Consider the following 20,237-nt stretch of genomic DNA (forward strand, 5'->3'; position numbering starts at 1 on the left):
TATCTTTAACTGAACTTCGGGTTTTTTTCCTCCCAGGGGGGCTTCTTTAGGTAGTCTTTTACTGGCTGGGGTCAGTTTTGGGTAGTTTGGTTTTTGGTGTTCATTTAATTCATTATTTATACATTTTTGGAGGGAAAGAGAGTTTTTTATCCCATACGGTTTTCTCATGTAGCATGAGTTTTTACGTTGGGTTTTTTTTCTCTTTTTCTCCCTGAACTAGAACCTATGATATTAACCTATTCCTGTTTATACAAGGGATTGGTAATACTTTGGTATTGTTCCCTGTTAGGAGGTTTGAGGTTCTATTTGTTAAGATTTAAATTGTTTATGGGGTGAAAGAATTTGTCCTCCACCAATTTAAAGGGACACCTCCAAACTATCTTTATATATATATATATATATATATATATATATATATATATATATATATATATATATATAAATCAAACTCCTTTTGTTTGGTTGGTATATTTTCAATAGAGTTTGTATTCCCCTAGAGTAGTTAGAGTTTTTCTGCACAGTAATGGCCATGTCACCACACATGTGTAAAGTGCTATCACTCGCAGATACTGTAGGATCATTGTTATAAAAAGACTAGACAATAAGGAATATCAAGCTTTCATGGCAAAAGATTATGGGGTGCACTGTTAACTGCTGAGCAAGATGTAAATAGGAACAACAAACATTGTTTGAAATGCCTGTATGCAAATACCAGAAGCCTAAGAAATAAGATGGGAGAGTTAGAATATATTGTACTAAATGAAAAATTAGATATAATAGGCCTATGAGACCTGGTAAAAGGAGGATAACCAGTGAGACACTGTCATACCAGGGTACAAATTATACCTTAGTGATAGGGTGGATCAAATTGGTGGAGGGGGGTAGCATCGTATGTAAAGGAGGGTCTTGAATCGAATAGACAAAAAATTGTGCAGGACACAAAACACATCTTGAAATCCCTATGGATTGAAATTTCGTGGGGAAAAGGATAGTGATAGGATTGTACTACCATCCGCCTGGCCAGGATGAACAGACGGATGAAGAAATGTTATCAAAAATTAGGGAGGCTAACAAACTGGGGAACACAATAATAATGAGTGATTTCAATTACCCTGCTATTGACTGGGTAAACGTAACGGCACGCTAGGGAGGTAAAATCACTTGACAAAATCAATGACTGCTTTATGGAGCAGCTGGTAAAGGAGCCAACAGGAGGAGGAAAATTCTAGACCTAGTCCTTAGTGTAGCACATGAACTAATGCAGGAGGTAATGGTGCTGGGGCCGGGACGCTTGATAACAGTGATCATAATATGATCAGATTTGATATCAGCTCATGAGTAAGTACACACAGGAAATCTAACACATTAGCATTTAACTTTCAAAAAGGAGACTATGATAAAATGAGATGAGAATGGTGAAAAAAAAAAACTTGGAGCAGCTGCAAATGTCAAAAATTTACATCAGGCCTGGATGCTTTTCAAAAATACCATCCTGGAAACCCAGTCCAGTTATGTTCCATGTATTAAAAAAGGAGGAAGGAAGGACAAACAGCTGGCATGGTTAAAAAGTGAGGTGAAGGAAGCTATTACAGCTAAAAGAAAATCCTTCAGAAAATGGAAGAAGGATACAACTGAAAATAAGAAACAGCATAAGGAATGGCAAGTCAAATGCAAAGCGCTGATAAGGCAAAGAAACTTTGAAAAAAAAGATTGCATTGGAGGCAAAAACACATATTAAAAACTTTTTTAGGTATATTAGAAGCAAGAAGCTGGCAATAGAATCATTTGGACCGCTAGATGACCGAGGGGTAAAAGGGGCACTCAGGGAGGACACAGCCATAGCAGAGAGATTAAATGAATTCTTTTCTTCGGTCTTCACCGAGGAATATTTGGGAGAGATACAGGTGCCAGAAATGATAAAAGTTGACGAATCAAAGAAACTAAATGACATCTTTGTAAACCTGGAAGATGTAATAGTGCAATTTGACAAATTTGAAGAGTAAAAAATCACCTGGACTGGATGGTATACATCCCAGAGTATTGATAGAATTGAAAAATGAACATGCAGAACTATTGTTAGTAATATGTATTTTATCTTTAAAATCAAGCATGGTACCAGAAGATTGGAGGTTGGTCAATGTGACACCGATTTTTAAAAAAGGTTCCAGAGGTGATAGACCGGTGAGCCTGACGTCAGTGTTGGGCAAAATTGTACAGACTATTATAAAGAACAAAAATACAGAGCAAATTCAAAAGCATGGATTAATGAAACAAAGGCAACATGGATTTAGTGAAGGGAAATCTTGCCTCACCAATCTACTACATTTTTTGAAGGTGTGAACAAATGTGGATAAAGGTGAGCCATGATATTGTGAATCTGGATTTTCAAAAGGCATTTGACAAAGTACATCATATAAGACTGCAGAGGAAATTGGAGAGTCATTGGATAGGACAGTGATGGCGAACCTATGGCACGCATGCCGTCGCCAGAGGCGTAGCCACGGGCGTGCCTGGACGGGCCCAGGCCCAGCCACTTTCCCTCCAGGCAGCCCACCCAACATCCCCCCGCATGCCCTCTCCGCCGGCGCTGATTACCTCCATCGAAGCGGCCTCGTCTTTGAAAGCCCTGCCCATCTCTAGCCTTCCCTTCATGAATTCGTTCCCTCAGTCAGTCCCGCCTTCTGACATCATTTCCGCGAGGGCGGGACTGACTCTGAGGGAACGAACTCATGAAGGGAAGGCTAGAGATGGGCAGGGCTTTCAAAGATGTGGCCACTTTGGAGGTAATAAAAAAGATTTACATGCAGGGCATGGATGGGAGGGGAAGGGCAGGGGAGAGAAGATAATCGCTGGGTATGGATGGATGGAGGGGAGGGCAGGGGAGAGGAGGGTTGCTGGACATGTATGGATGGAGGGGAGGGCAATTGGATGGATGGATGGAGGGGAGGGGAGGGAAGACAGGAAGGAGATGCACAAGGTTGGAGGGGAAGGGAGTTATCAACATGCATGCAACAGCAACAATCACATTATTCAAAAGCATGCCAAATGCTTTTAAAGTTCTGTTATTCAGGTTAAATTCCCCTGTTGGCACTTTGCGATAAATAATTAGATTTTGCATTGCCGTTTGGGCACTCAGTGCCTGAAAGGTTCGCCGTCACTGGGATAGGAGGTAATGATCTAGTCTGAATTAAAAACTGGTTAAAAGATAGAAAACAGAGAGTAGGGTTAAATGGTCAGTATTCTCAATGAAGAAAGGTAGATTGTGGGGGCTCCGAGGGGGTCTGTGCTTGGACCACTTCTTTTTAACATATTTATAAATGATCTAGAGATGGGAGTAACTAGTGAGGAAATTAAATTTGCTGATGACACAAAGTTGTTCAAAGTTTTTAAATTGCAAGAGGATTGTGAAAAATTACAAGAGAACCTTATGAGACTGGGCATCCAAATGGCAGATGATGTTTAATGTGAGCAAGTGGAAAGAGATGCATGTGAGAAAGAGGACCTGAACTATAGCTACATGATGCAAGGTTCCACATTAGGAGTCACCGACCAGGAAAGGGATCTAAGTGTCATTGTTGATGATACGTTGAAACCCTCTTCTCAGTGTGAGGCGGCAACTATGAAAGCAAATAGAATGTTAGGTGGTATTAGGAAAGGAATGGAAAACAAAAATGAGGATGTTATAATGTCTTTTTATCGATCCATGGTGCGACCGCACATCGAATACTGTGTGCAATTCTGGTCACCGCATCTCAAAGATATAGTGGAATTAGAAAAGGTACAGAGAAGAGTGACAAAAATGATAAAGAGGATGGAACAACTTCCCTATGAGGAAAGGATAAAGCGGCTGTTGCTGTTCAGCTTGGGGAAAAGACGGCTGAGGGGAGATATAGTAGAGGTCTATAAAATGAGTGGAGTGGAACGGGTGAATCGCTTGTTTACTCTTTCCAAAAATACCAGGACTAGGGGGCATGTAATGAAGCCACAAATTAGTAAATTTTAAAACAAATCAGAGAAAATATTTCTTTACTCAACCTGTAATTAAACTCTGGAATTCGTTGCCAGAGAATGTGATAAAAGCAGTTATCCAAACCTTCTTTAAACCACCCTAAGCTATCTTCCTAAAAGAAAAGCCCATAAGCCATTATTAAGATGGACTTGGGGGGAAAATTCAATGCTTATTTGTAGGATAAGCAGCAAAAAATGTGTTGTACTGTTTTGGGATCTTGCTAGGTACTTGTAACCTGGATTGGCCACTGTTGGAAACAGGATGCTGGGTTTGATGTACCTTCGGTCTGTCCCAGTATGGCAATGCTTATGTTCTAAGCAACACTATGCCTTAGACTGCAAGCGTGCTCTAGTTTATAATCTGGAGCATACAAAACCTCATCGGAGTGCCAATTTTTGTATCCTTCAACCCTAACAGATTTGGGATTCCCATCATCAAACATACTATCTCATCTTGGCTGGCTGACTTCTCCTACACGTATGCTCAAGCAGTGCTTGACCCTTCATGTCCATATCACTGCTCATAATTTTAGAACCATGGCTGCTTCAGTAGTCCATTTCTGCTCTGCCTACAAGGCGGCAACCTGGTCTTATGTCCACACCTTCACTGCTCACTACTGTCTGGAGCAGCACTCTGTGCGGGATAGCTGGTTTGGACAGTCTTGCAAAACCTTTTTACCACTTGAATGTCAGCTCTGCCCTCTGGCCCTTTTTTCCACCAGGTTCACTTTCTCCTCAGTTGCTAAGTTCATTATTATATTTGTGAGCCTGGCAGCTAATGAATCCCACATGTAAGAATATCATGTCTGCTTGTCCTCTGAGAAAGCAAATATGCAATATACAATAAATCACAGAGAAAGCAGTTACTTACCTGTAGCATGTGTTCTCAGAGGACAGCAGGCATATATTCTCACATCCTTCCTACCTCCTGTTGGAGTTTTCTTAGCTTTAGTATTATACTGCTGGTCCAGTGCTCGAGTGTCAGGCGGGAAGATGCATACGAGGTGGGGGCATTGCCTCAGTTTTAGGGTGACAGTGCACTATGGCAGTGTCTGCACCGTGCTCAATGAATGACATCACCCACTTGTAAGAATAATATGCCTGCTGTCCTCGGAGAATATCTGCTACAGGTAAGTAACTTTGCTTTCTCTGTGATTTATTGTATATTGCATATTTGAGTCTAATGTAATCCGCTTAGATATTTTATAAAAAGCGGTATATCAAATTTTGATACACTTGAACTTGAAAAAGACAGTAAATAGATCTTAAATATATTTAAAGGCTATCTTGCTTTCTCTACCTCACCACCTCTCCCTCCACTAGTCCGTTCCCCTCTCTCTCCTTCCCCTCATTCCCTTTCCTGAAGATACTATTGAGGAAACTACACTTTTCTCCTTTCTTCCTCAAAATGTACCACCTGTTCCTCTGATCCCATTCCCACCCACCTTCTTAATGCCATCTCTCCTGCTCTTATTCCTTTTATCTGTCACATTCTCAACCTCTCACTTTCCACTGCGACTGTCCCTGCTGCCTTTAAACATGCTGTGGTCACACCTCTCCTTAAGAAGCCTTCACTTGACCCTACTTGTCCCTCTAATTACCGACCCATCTCCCTCCTTCCTTTTCTCTCCAAATTACTTGAGCGTGCTGTTCACCGCCGCTGCCTTGATTTTCTCTCCTCACATGCTATTCTTGACCCACTACAATCTGGTTTTTGCCCTCTCCACTCAACCGAAACTGCGCTTACTAAAGTCTCCAATGACCTATTACTGGCTAAATCCAGAGGTCAATATTCCATCCTCATTCTTCTTGATCTTTCCGCTGCTTTTGACACTGTCGATCACAGCATACTTCTCGATACCCTGTCCTCACTTGGATTCCAGGGCTCTGTCCTTTCCTGGTTCTCTTCCTACCTCTCCCTCCGCACCTTTAGTGTTCACTCTGGTGGATCCTCTTCTACTTCTATCCCTCTGCCTGTCGGCGTACCTCAGGGTTCTGTTCTTGGTCCCCTCCTCTTTTCTATCTACACTTCTTCCCTTGGTTCATTAATCTCATCCCATGGCTTTTCCTACCATCTCTATGCTGATGACTCCCAAATCTACCTTTCTACCCCTGATATCTCACCTTGCATCCAAACCAAAGTTTCAGCGTGCTTGTCTGACATTGCTGTCTGGATGTCTCAACGCCACCTGAAATTAAATATGACCAAAACCGAGCTTCTCATTTTCCCCCCCAAACCCACCTCCCCGCTCCCCCCGTTTTCTATTTCTGTTGATGGCTCTCTCATTCTCCCTGTCTCCTCAGCTCGAAACCTTGGGGTCATCTTTGACTCTTCTCTCTCCTTCTCTGCTCATATCCAGCAGATTGCCAAGACTTGTCATTTCTTTCTTTACAACATCCGTAAAATCCGCCCCTTTCTTTCCGAGCACTCTACCAAAACCCTCATCCACACCCTTGTCACCTCTTGTTTAGACTACTGCAATCTGCTTCTTGCTGGCCTTCCTCTTAGTCACCTCTCCCCTCTCCAGTCGGTTCAAAACTCTGCTGCCTGTCTCGTCTTCCACCAGGGTCGCTTTACTCATACTACCCCTCTCCTCAAGACCCTTCACTGGCTCCCTATCCGTTTTCGCATCCAATCCTGTTCAAACTTCTTCTACTAACCTATAAATGTACTCACTCTGCTGCTCCCCAGTATCTCTCCACACTCGTCCTTCCCTACACCCCTTCCCGTGCACTCCGCTCCATGGATAAATCCTTCTTATCTGTTCCCTTCACTACTGCCAACTCCAGACTTCGCGCCTTCTGTCTCGCTGCACCCTACGCCTGGAATAAACTTCCTGGGCCCCTACGTCTTGCCCCATCCTTGGCCACCTTTAAATCTAGACTGAAAGCCCACCTCTTTAACATTGCTTTTGACTTGTAACCACTCGCCTCCACCTACCCTCCTCTCTTCCTTCCCGTTCACATTAATTGATTTGATTTGCTTACTTTATTTTTTTTTTTTGTCTATTAGATTGTAAGCTCTTTGAGCAGGGACTGTCTTTCTTCTATGTTTGTGCAGCGCTGCGTACGCCTTGTAGCGCTATAGAAATGCTAAATAGTAGTAGTAGTAATCTACTCTATCACAGGTTTCATACATAAACTATGTTCTCTAGAATTACGAGCACTGTATAAATTCTAATTACTACTTTTACAGGTACATAAAATGAAATAAACCATAAAACATCATGTAAGGAATGATTTGTTCTGCAGCCCGATATCCCATCAACTATTTTAGGAGATCCATTAGTGTTATGAAACTTTGTCCTGCAAAGCCCAATTTTGCTCACTGAGTGAATCTGTGGTTTCAGAATTAAGAAGCTGTTCCATTGGATCTGAAAGGATATTCAGTTTCTGAACACGTTTTCCTTGTAAGAGCAATGGATACAAAATGTATGAAAAAATATTATTGCAGTTTCTTTGTGTTGTGAATGGAAGACAAGTCTGCTGTATTTGTCCCCAATTATAAGTTCTATTATAAGGAGGTTTTCATTTATTGGAAATTCCTTTGTAGTTGGATAGCTATCTTTTTTTACTATGTTATTCCTTTACAAGATAATGTTCCTTTCCTATCTGGTACTGGTATTGCTGGTGATGGATATAACCAATGCAAAAATAATGGAGCTTTATTCCTCAATTGTTTGATATTCTGATTTTCATGAACCTGCAAAACTAGAGTGAGATATTTGAACCACAAATAAAAATCTGAAAACATTTCATTTAAATTTGTCATATTACCAGTTTTTTGTCTTTTGTTTTTCCAGAGTTCTGCTACCTGGGATTGTAGTACAGTGTGGCACATGATAGATGCAGTATCGCCATCTGAATTTGTTTATACTTCCTGCTGACTTTCCCTCCAAAATCTCCATAGCTATGTCTAAGATTATTTGGTTGGCAGCCCTCTATAAATTGTATGATCCAGCAGCTCCTCTATACAATACAGTTAATCTATATCAGCTTAACTGATTCTTGACATTTTGCACATAGTTGAGAAATCTATGCTGCATTTTACAAATACTCCAAAATTGAGAATCCTCCTCAAAGAGCAGTAACAGTTGGTCTATGCTAGACTATTCTAAAGAATCTAGCAACTGTAGTAACTAATAATGGCAAAATAAGTTAGAACTGCTCAGTTTTTTGACAATCTGTTTTTTCTGAGGGCAAGCATGATAATTCAGTGAGTGGTGCTGTCCAACAGACATGACCAGGAAGAATCACCCAGAGATTTCTGGAAGTTATGGAAAAGCTTTTTGGCTGTGGTAACTGTTGAATGAGCTTTGCCTGTGCATATCGTGTTAATTTGGCTGGCGACGGTCAGCAGTTTAAAAAATGATTACCACCACCAGCTGAATATTGGCCAGCTTGTGTACTAGGAACATCCTGATCCCTATGAATTTGTCTAGGTGGAGCAAAATTGAGATCCCACACAATAAGTTCTCCCTCATACCAAATTTACCCCTTTGCTCATCAAATCTTATCAGTATCTATATCGTTCTCTTTTTAATATTTTATATACATTGCAAACCTCTTTGATGCATTGTCTGTAAAAGGCAGGTATATCAGAGAAATAAACCATAATACATTTTTGTTTTTTTTTCTCCTTAATGCAGTCAGGCTTCAATTGAGTTCTAATTTTTTCACCGGTCACAGTAATAATCCTGTGTAAAGTGTGTGTTTTTAAATAACACTGGTACATTTCTGTTTTGTCAACAAAAGCTTATGTACAGCAGCTTTTATACGCAGAGCCTCAGTTCAGGACAAAAATTAGGTCAATTTCCTAGAAGTATGGGCTGTTGTATATACTAAAAATGGCAACAAAATAGTGACGATAGAGCATGCTTTAGTAATTCTATTTGAACATTCCAGAAGGAACAGCTTTGATTTGTATTTTAGATTTAATTATGTGCTTCCTCCAAATCTATGCTCAGTGTGTGTTAGTTTAGGTACTATATTTGTTTTCTTGCCCAGGATGGGGGGATTAGTCTGTTGTGTCTGAGGCAATGGAGAGAGAAACAATTTTCCCAAAGTTATCAAGAACATCGGTGGAAAAAGTGGAATTTGAACCCTGCCTTCCTTGGTTCTCAGCCGACTGCTCTAACCACTAACCGTTGCAAGATAGATGTGGACCACTTCTTACAGGGTAACACTGAGAGCAACATGCTTCATATAAAAAGTGAATATTCTGGCAGATGAACTTAGATCCGAAACACCTTGGATAAAGGACATATGAACAAAACATTTTCAAGAGGAGAACATTCAAGAACGATTTTCTCACAACTTTACTGACCAGACGAAGGTCCTGCTCCTGGAGACAGGGCAGACTACCAACTGACACATTCTCCATCCGCTACGCTTGGTTGCATAGAGCTTAACCAACTTTTTGGTATTGTTTTTGTTATCAATAGTCTCAGGATTCCTGTAACCAAATATATTACTTCTAGTGAATAGCAGATTGTGTCTCCATGTGTTATGCCCAAGCACATCTTTCTCTAGTGGACCCTGCCGATGTTCTTGTTAAAGCCCATGTTAGATTTGCCTTCATTGAGGAGATTTTCAAGGCTGTAAAATGGAGCTTCAAACGTTTGCTTTCCAGCACTGTTCAGGTTCAAAGTACTACAGTATATTTGGTCAGTGTCAACAGTATTTGAGGTATAGAATCTGTCTTTCCCTCCAAGGGCCTTTATTTGGGGTTGTTTTCTACATAAGTATTTCTATGTTTTGTGGACATCTCATTGTTAATTCCCCCCCCCCTTTGTTTTTGTTTTCTTTTTTTTAGAAAGGCATCCCTTAGCTATGCAGTTCCACATGTGACTGATTTTTTCTGTTTGTTCTCAGAGAATGTAAACATGCATATCTGAGAGAGACATTCTTCAAGGGCAACAAGATAATCAGTTATATATCCCCTTCTTAAGGAATTTTATTTAGCTATTATATGACCAGCAGCACCACACAAAGTGGCGCTGTGTGATAAACCACACATGCCTAGAGAAACCTTGCTAGCAATCTGTAAGGTATCTGTTGTGTCAGTGCCGTTTGTGGACTTCATCCACATCTGAAATTAATTATTTTGATGTTGTAAACAACATCTAGTACAGGTAAGCAACTTTTCTTTCTTGTTGCCTTCTTAATATGTTTTTTAAAAAGGCATTTAGTATTGAAGGAAACAATAGAAAATAGCCAGTAACAAATTATCTGTACTTGTATAGAAAATCAGGAAAAAGTGTATATTTAGGCTTTGTTTTGTTGTTATTCTACAATTACATCTTTTTGCTTATTTCTCATTTACTGACAAATCTTTCAATACAGTAATTCTGAAATACATTTTAGAAGCGATTGTGAAGATTAGTGGCAGAATATTAATACTTATATTGCGCTATATAGCCTGTGCTCTGTTTTCATGTGACAGGTTTCAGAAGCAGTTAAGTACTTCCATGCCAAAAGATCTGTCAATGTTACTCCCCTCTTGTTTCGTCATCATTGGCTCCCAGTTCAGTATGGAATATAATTTAAGATCTTAACTTTAACTTGGGAGATTCTTTTTGCATCATCCCACTCATATCTGTTTTCCTTGATGTCACCTTGTATCCCTGCATGCCCTCTTCGCTCTCCTTATCAATCTTATGAATCTATCCCTTTCGTGCACTGCTCTCGATTTGTGTCTATTTGGCATTCCACTTTCTTTATTCTGCCCCCACTCTATGAAATGCTCTCCCAGTAGCTCTCTGTTCTGAGACTTCTTACGTAAAATTTAGATCTGGATTGAAACCTTATTTCAGAACACATTTGAAACATGGGCTGTGAGCTGAGCTTCTGGTTTTTGTTTGCCTGAGTTGAGTTTGTCCTCTGTCTGCAGCCGCCATGTCTCTGCTTTTTCTTTCTGATCTTTCGTTTCCTATTGATTACTGATGTTCCTTTCCTTTTAAATTAGTATATAAACCATCTTGTGCATCCCATCGTTAGGTGAGATATCAAGCATTTTATAAACAATAAACAATTATTAGTCATTACTGTGGTTTTGCTCACAAAGGTGTATACATCAGCTAAGTATCTCTGTGTGCATTCATATATTAATTGTCCTTTTCAGAATTCTGATGTGGTGGTGATGGCACGCACATCATATTTTGAATTCTAATGTTAGAGATGTGATACCTGCTTCATATTAAGCTAGAGAAGAAGGCTGAAAAAGTAGCTCAACGACGCTTATTCCTGTAGGAATTATATTCCTATGAAACCTAGATGTAAAGTGGCATAAATGCTGCCATTTTTATTTTATTTTTGTTTTGTTTACAGACAAGCTTGACAATAGGAGTGCATCCTCAGATATGAATGTAGAGCCACTTTCAGCTCCACAGAGCAAACTCCCAGGAGATCCCTTTGGTTCTGTACCTTTCATTTCTGGTTCAGGCAAGTTTTTTTTTTTTTTTTTTAATATACCTCCACAATTAAAAGTAAGAAAACAAAAAATAGTGCTTTAGTCTGTTAGTGAAACTAGCCTGCTTATTTTCGAAGGAGAAGGCCAGCCATCTTCCGACACAAATCGGGAGATGGCCGGCCTTCTCCTAAGGTCTGCCAAATCAGTATAATCGAAAGCCGGCCAAAGTTAAAGGGGGTGTTTCGGCAGCGTACAGAAGGGACGGGGGCGTGGTTAAAAGATGGCCGGCTTCTGCCGATAATGGAAAAAAGAAGGCCGGCTCTGACGAGCACTTGGCCGGCTTCACTTAGTCCATTTATTTTTAGGACCAAGCCTCAAAACACTGCCCCAACTGACCAGATGACCACCGGAGGGAATCACCTCCCCTTACTCCCCCAGTGGTCACCAACCCCCTCCCACCCAAAAAAAAATTGTAATACTTTTTTGTGCCACCCTCTATGCCAGCCTCAAATGTCATACCTCCATGACAGCAGTATGCAGGTCCCTGGAGCAGTTTTTAGTGGGTACTGCAGTGCACTTCAGGCAGGTGGACCCAGGCCCATCCCCCCCTACCTGTTAAACTTGTGGTGGTAAATGGGAGCCCTCCAAAACCCACCCGAAACCCACTGTACCCACATCTAGGTGCCCCCCCCCCTTTACCCTTTAAGGGCTATGGTAGTGTTGTACAGTTGTGGGGAGTGGGTTTTGGAGGGGCTCAGCACCCAAGGTAAGGGAGTTGTGAACCTGGGATCAATTTGTGAAGTCCACTGCTGTGCCCTCTAGGGTGCCCGGTTGGTGTCCTGGCATGTGAGGGGGATCAGTGCACTATAATGCTGGCTCCTCCCATGACCAAAGGGCTTGGATTTGGTCGGGTTTGAGATGGCCGCCATTAGTTTCCATTATCGGCAGAAACCAATGGCGCCCATCTCTAACACTGGCGATCACTAACACCGGCCCAAATGTTGAGATTTGGCCGGCCCCGATCATATTATTGCAATGAAAGATGGCCGGCCATCTTGTTTCGATAATACGGTCGGGTATGGCGCTTTACAGGGCCGGCCTTATAGATGGTCAGCCCCATTTGATTATGCCCCTCTAGGTCACCTGAGAAGTTTTGGTTTCATGATGGTGATCAAAGTTAAATATTATTTCTCTAATTTTTCAAGATAGGTTAATTATTATTGTAGTGTTAATGCTGCTTAATGTTTTGCACAATTATGTTAAAATGACATTTTCATAGAAAATCACCACTTCTGGGTATGTTAACGTATACTGCAGCAGCTCTGCCATGTACTAGGATTTTTCAAGTTTCTTCATGTTGCTGCTGTAGACATGTACACAATGGCTAATATCAGACAAGAGATTGGAGATATCATAGCTATAGAAATGCTAAGTAGTAGTAGTAGTAGTAGTAGTATTAGTATACTGCTGGGGGTCTCAACCCAATTCTTGGGACTTACCTAGCCAGTTAGGTTTTCAGGATATCCACAAGGAATATTCATGAGATAAATTTGCATACACTACCTCCATTCTATGCACATCTTTCTCGTGCATATTCATTGTGGGTATTCTGAAAACCCAGCTAGCTGGGCGTGTCCTAAGGACTGGGTTGTGAACTCATAGTATACTGTACTGTTACAAGTTCTCCTGTCTGCTTGGGACACAGTTGTAAACAAGGTAACTAGCAAAAAAAGCATTTATATTTCTGCTTTGGTCTAGTTACCAAGACATTAACTATAATTTGTGCACTTTTTAAAAATCTTGTCTGTAGTACTAAACTGCAGTAGATATAACTGCACAATAAGTTCAGTTATTGTACTAACAGTATGCCAATATTAATAGATTTTTTTTTTTTTTTTACATGAGCAATGGGTTCTTCCAAGGAAATGAGCTATGAGAAAAAAAATCTGTTTTTAGAATCTGCCTGATACTTGAGAAACTGTCTGAGACAAGATACTAGGTTCAGTGGACTTCTCCTCAGCAGGCCTTTTCTTATGTTCTTAAGAGTTGACAGGAATAGCCTCCCAAATACTTGGCTCATTAAATTGAGATGTACATACCATTTTGCTGTCTTTCTATTCAAGACTTTCATCTGACTGTACCATTAGCAAAGGACCTTAGCTTATCTAGCTCGTGAGAAAGATCTTTTTAATAGTTAGGACTCAACACTGTGGAACTTGCTATCTTGTTAGCTGACATTTGAATTCATTTATTATTAATTAAAACTTATAGCCCGCTATATCCATTGATCATAGTGGGTTACAACAAAATGTGCATAATCAAAAGCAATCTACCTAAAATAAAAATAACTAAAAATATCATATAATTCTTATTAATTAAATACATTAGTATCCATTAATTAACACGCCATTATTTTATGGAATTTGCATTAGTAAGTTGAAACAAATATGATTTAAGACGCTTTTTGAATGGTGAGCCAAGATGCTGCCGAGACATGACTTCAGGCTAGCTGTTCTTGCTTACTCCTGCATTTTCCTTGATATTTCTTACATTACTGCATCTTTGGGGCTGGGAAGTGAAAAGAAAAAGTAAGGGGAACCTTACTGATTACTCTGCCTGCAACCCAAACAGCGATGATAGTTTGCTGTTTCTCAGCTGCGTAGGAGTACAACCTGAGGCTCTTTTGCTAGGCAGGGAGGAGGAGGAATCCCCTTCCCTGAGGAAGCACTCTCTCAGCCCGCCTGTCCGCACCCCGCACCAACCAGATGCAACTAGCTGTTCAGTATTGGGTGGATTCTTGTCCCAAGTATTGGGAGCAAGTGAAGACACTGGTCTGAGTGTGAACATAGCTCGGGGCCTTCGATGGTGGATGGGATAACATTCATCCCAGATTGCTTCAGGCATTAGAGTTTTGCTTTTGATATCAGGTCAAGCTGACACGGAAAGAACGGTGTCGTCTGGGCTTCTCGGCATGGGAGTGGGACAAGGAGTTTCATCAACACCAGTCATGCTGGAGACAATTTGCCAAGCCATTGTTAGACTGGATTCTAATGTGAATAAGAATAAAGATGCTAATTCAGACCCCACTCAAATGCAAGAATTGGATTTGAGTGGGGTCTGAATTAACATCTTGATCTAGTAAAGCGTCCAATTTGGTGAAAGATTCAGTGAGTGGTGTACAGAGAATGGAAATTGTTGAGAAGAAACTGAAAGATATACAAACTGTTCAAAATAAGATCCTTATAAATGGCTTAATGTTTATTTATTTATGCACATTTATACCCCACTTTTTTCCACATGCATGCGGACTCAAAGTGGCTTACAATGTACCGATAAGGCGATCGCCAGACCAGTGGATATACAATTACAATTACATAAAATAGGATAGAAGGAACTGGGAAAGAAGAAAGTGGGAAAGGGCATTAGAGACTAAAAAGGTCCATGGACATGTTAGGATGGACTGTAGGTAGTATGTGGCAGTTCTGAAGTTGGTTTTCCTAGAGAGACCGGTCTGAGGGAAATTCCAGATGCTGAGATGGAACAAGTGACGAACAACTATCGGCCAGGCAATCCATGATGGGGAGCAGTTGTAAAACCTGTCCATACCCGTAGAAAGCAACAAGGCACGATTAAAACTGCTTGTTGCATTGAAAATTTGAACAAATGGAAAATAATATGAGAAGACTCAATTTGAGATATTTAAACTTTCCACGTACGACAGTTCCACCTGGAGAACTAGAGGTGAATGACAGAGATCCTTAAAATATCTATAAAGGCTCTCCCACCACTTAGTAAAGTATATTATTGTCATCTAGGAGGCAGGTTCCCGCTGATATCTTAATGAGGAACTCTTTCCATAGCCTTAATGCAACAGATTTGTTGGAAACATCTGTGAATCATGTGGACACTTGGGCAACTCTACTAGTTACCTTTACATTGGAATTAGCTAGAAATCAAGTACTGACTTTATTCTTTCAACATAGATCTGAATTGTTCATGGGCCATAATATTTGGTCTTTCCTGGATGTCTCCAGAGAGAAACACTGTGTGATAGATTAATTCAAAATGGTGGAATTTTTTTCTTCATTTCCCTGTGAAATGTGGAGGAGTGGCCTAGTGGTTAGGGTGGTGGACTTTGGTCCTGGGGAACTGAGGAACTGATTTTGATTCCCACTTCAGGCACAGTCAGCTCCTTGTGACTCTGGGCAAGTCGCTTAACCCTCCATTGCCCCATGTAAGCCGCATTGAGCCTGCAATGAGTGGGAAAGCGCGGGGTACAAATGTAACAAAAAAATGCTTAGTAAGATTTAGTAGTGTTAAATATATTTTCTTCAACCCTAAACAATTACAGAATTTTCTTGATTCTAAATATGCAGTCTAATCAGGTGATGGCAACCAAATTGAGGATGCTTGTTGATATGCAGATTTATTTTTGAATTCTGTCTTGCACCATTTACTTTGATATTTATTTTATTGTATAGAAATTCCTCCTGATTTTCCTGCTCTCCCTATTTCATTTGGCTGATTCGTACTGGGGTATAATAGTGTTTATAAAGCATCTTGTAACCATTTTCAATGAGATTGCTCAAAATAATTTCTTCCAGTCATTTCTCATAGTGTTAATTCTTGTTCCCATCGAGTAACATATTTTATAGGGGGACCCCTGTGTCAGCAATTCGAGGCTATAGTCTGGTTGTGTTCCAATTTGAGTTAAGTACATAAGTATTGCCACACTGGAACAGATCAAAGGTCCATCAAGCCCAGCATCCTGTTTTCCAACAGTGGCCAATCCAGGTCACAAATACCTGGCAAGATCCCAAGATTGCTTTATGCTCAAGTCCTTCACTTGTCCATATTGTAATCTTTCTACGTTCTAGTCCCTAGTCGTCTGTCATCTTCACATAACTCAATACTTTCCCTTTATATAGTAGCTGCCTTAGTGTGCTTAGGCCCTTGACTGTCCATCTTTTACAGATGCCATCATCCCTACCTGGTGGGAAGCCACTAGCAGATTGAATGGAGGTCAAATGGAAATACAGTAAAGTCCTGATTATCTGAGCTAAACAGGACCGATCTGGATAAATGAAATGTTGGATAATGCAGAAAACAGTGGTAATCCCTCAAACAATGCAGAAACAAAGGCAATAAAAACAGGGTCCTGGCTCACAATGGTGCTGTTTTGCGGTAAAAGTAGGCAGTAAAAGCAGGGTCCTGGCTCACAGCAGTGTTGTTTTACAGTAAAAGTAGGGTCCCGGGTGCGGGAAATGGAAAGAGAAGCTACATGATGTCACTGGGAGTCTGTCGGATATGCAGGTTGGATTGGTGAAGGTCGGATAATCAGACTGTACTGTATTTCCCAACTCTGATCTTGTTGTTTACATCAAAGATCTAGCACCAGGCAAAAATAGGGATTAATTTTCTTGTAGATATCTGTATGCCTCTAGAGGGAAGCCATTGCATTGCCCATATAGGTGTCTCACCCATCAGTTGCTGTTCCATCATTATCCAAGTCTTAGGGGTGTCCTCTAGCCATTCTGCTAGAATTCTTAACTCTGTGGCTTTTAATGTAATTGAAAAATTGGGACTGCCATTCCCTCCTGAGGTTTGGGACAAAAAAAGCACTGCATGCTGCTCCCTGGGTGGTTTCTTTCTCCAAAATACGTAAATGCTTTGTGATTTAACTTCTGAAAGAACTGTGAGGACAATGGAATAGGCAGCACCAAGAAAAGATAAAATGCTAATATTTATTTGTTACATTTGTATCCCTACCTAAGCTGCTTTTAACTGCATGGACCCTCCCCAACCCGGTTACATTTAGACCGTCCCATCTTTCTAGCTCTTTCCATAGTTTCTGTAACAGTTGGGAAAAATTGACATATAACTGACCTGGGGTTGTTACCGTATTCACTCCTAGATATCTTATGCACCTCTGTGTCTATTTAAAAAGGGTATTGTGTTTTTTATTTCTCCACTTCTGTCCCCTCCACTTATATTTAACGTTTCTGATTTTATCATATTGGTCTTAAATCCTGATATTTGACCATAATGCTCTAAAGCCTCTACCACAAGAGGAAGAGAGACAGATGAATCCACTAATGTAAATAGGACATCAACATAAAACTTTCTTTATAAGAACCATTAATTTGTAGACAGGCCAGGGGCTTCCTATAAAGAGATTTTACTCAGGTCTGATAATAGGCCTTGTGTTCCCATCTTTTCCAGTGTTTTAATAAGTTACTCCCATTCCTTCTTGCTCCAACTGGAATATTTATTTAGCCGTGCCATATGCCTCATTCTCTGGTCATCTGTCAGCAGTGTTTTTGTCCTCCCTCTAACTCTCAGTCCAAATTCCAATCATCATCTGCTTACAGGTGAAGTGCAAACATCAACTGAGCATTTCTCTTTCCATTCTTCAAGCAGTTGAGGAGAGGTGAACTTCCTATTTCCAGGGCTGACGTTAGGGGGTGGCAAAAGGGGCATTTGCCCTGGGCCCCCAAACCAGCCTTAAGCTGATGGAAGGCATAGACTGAAGAACAACTTTGGGGCCCCCTCCCCAGTTTCTGCCCTGGGCCCCTGAATGTCTAACACCAGCCCTGCCTATTGCTCAAGGATTTCCTGAGTAACACATAATCCTTTTTTTGTGAGTTCTTAGGCCGCTCATATCGATGCCTATCCTTTTTGTTTCATTTATTTATTAGGATTTATTTCCGCATTTTTGAAAGAATTCACTCAAGGCAGTGTACAGTAAACGTAAATCAAACATAAGTAATAGACAATTACAACAGTAACAATATTCAAATACAAAGTATGACATAGTATACAACTTTCAATGTCAACACAATATGTAATAGAACATTTTAATAGCGTAGGGTATAAGCAAAGATGGAACATATAGGTAAGAGAGTAAGAGCAGCTGCCAGTCTTATGCTTTTGTATGATTCTTGAGGCTTGACTTTTACATCCCATCTTTGCAGCAATCTCCTGACTGGAATACCCCTCCTCATGCAAAACTACTACACGAACCTAGTCTTCCTGAGAGAAATGCAGCCTGTACTTTGAATTAATTTTCACTTTTGAACTACTTTCCATTCTGGCCAACAAGCATTAAATGTTTTAGTAATTCCTACCAAAATTTAAACTGTCTGAGCTGTTCTAGCTGCAGTACAACTGACTAAATGTTCTGCATTTCTATTATTTGATTAGTCAGTTTCAATCTTACTTTGGCTCAGAATCAGTGCATCCTATAAACTCTACAATACATGTAATTTCTGAATGAAATGAAGTATGCTATTCACGAACATACTTTGTGAGCCAACTTAACATATAAATGTGAAGTTTTGCTTAGGTGATATATACGTAGATGTAGATATATCTATATCTACACCTATATCTTGGAGCTGTACATTGATTAAAATTTTTAATTGCATGATTAGTTACATAAAGTGTCCCCCGCCCCCCCCCCCCCCCCCCCCCCACACACACACGTTATCTCCTGTACAATGCAATATATAGATAGGTGTAAATTCTCAAAACTGACATATTTCAATTACTAAAATAAAATCATTTGTTACCTTTGTTGGCTGGTGATTTTAACTTTCTAATCATCTCTTCTGCCCTATATCCATCTTTCAGTCAGCTTTTTCCATTTTTCATCCTACTTCTCAAATCTATTTTGTTTCAATCTCCCTTCCCCTCCTCTCCCTGGGCACAACCTCACATATAAACCCCACTTAAGACAGGATAATTTGGTCTGGGTCTCTTCTCCTCCCCACCCTCCTACCCCCGCTATCTTTTTCTCTCCTCCCCACCCTAAGCGTATGCTGTGGCAGCATTTATCCTTCTATCACCCCTGCATTCGCCAGCATCTCATTCTCCCTCCTCATACTCCTGGCAACCCTTCAAAATGGCCTGTACAGACGGCAGCACTAAGCACATGCTGCTTTTTTCTTGCTGGAGATTTCCCTGCCTCTTGCCATTTGGGCAGAGGAGGCAGAGCGCTAAAGAAGGAGGGTTCCTACTAGAGAGAAGCTGTGTGTGCTTAGCACTGCCATCTGTACTGGCAAGTTCAGAGGAAGATAGGGTATCCCAATAGTGAGGTTGCAAAAGAGACCATAGTAGATTAGGTGTCCTTAAATAAAAATAAAAATCAGACAAAAGATTGCAAATTAATACTGTCAACTACTGAGCATGATGTAAACATAGTTTGAAATATCTATATGCGAATGCCAGATGCCTAAGAAATAAGATGGGAGAGTTAGAATATATTGCACTAAATAAAACATTAGAAACACCAGGGGAAAGGGAGGCAGAATGCGATTAATGTGTTAAAATTGATGCAAGTTAGCGTGGTTTTTAACCCAATTAGTGTGTGTATATCTATTTATACTTAGGGCTGAATTTTTTTTTAATTTTTAGAAGCCTTTATTCAAAGGGCAAATACAATATACAGAAAATTTCAAGAAAACCACAATGCACATTCATAAAACAGCTTGCAAATAACAGCAAATAATACCAGGAAAAAGGCAACCTGGTGCATCACAATTCAATGCTCCCTCAACCCCATACCAGAAAAAGCACAAAGACACTTCTGATTGTTTAATAACATTTTTAAACTGTCAGACCCCCATCCCACACCTCCCTATCCCCCCCCCCCACCGAGTAACAATAAAAGAAAAAAAACCCACCCCCACACACCCAAGGTCCCCCACGCACCACCACCATCCACTTCATCATGCACAGTTAATAACAAAAGGCTCCCAAATAGCTTCCCATTTGGCCAAAGTTCTATGACGCAGAGCCCATTGCCTCTCCATCTCAC

The 20,237-nt window shown here is 40.6% G+C and overlaps 1 protein-coding gene across 3 annotated transcripts in view; it reads left to right on the forward strand.

The window, feature by feature from the left end:
- Positions 1 to 20,237, forward strand: part of BMP2K (BMP2 inducible kinase) — a 326,672-nt gene that overhangs the window by 289,804 nt on the left and 16,631 nt on the right. For 2 of the 3 annotated variants that reach the window (XM_030190551.1, XM_030190553.1), the window contains one exon: positions 11,338 to 11,451. The exons of the other annotated variant lie outside the window; for it this stretch is intronic. In XM_030190551.1, coding sequence (XP_030046411.1) covers positions 11,338 to 11,451 — 114 coding nt within the window. The remainder of the gene's footprint in view (positions 1 to 11,337; positions 11,452 to 20,237) is intronic. 3 annotated transcript variants of the gene reach the window in all.

Source organism: Microcaecilia unicolor, chromosome 2 (genome assembly GCF_901765095.1).
Source record: "Microcaecilia unicolor chromosome 2, aMicUni1.1, whole genome shotgun sequence".
Lineage (NCBI taxonomy): Eukaryota > Metazoa > Chordata > Amphibia > Gymnophiona > Siphonopidae > Microcaecilia > Microcaecilia unicolor.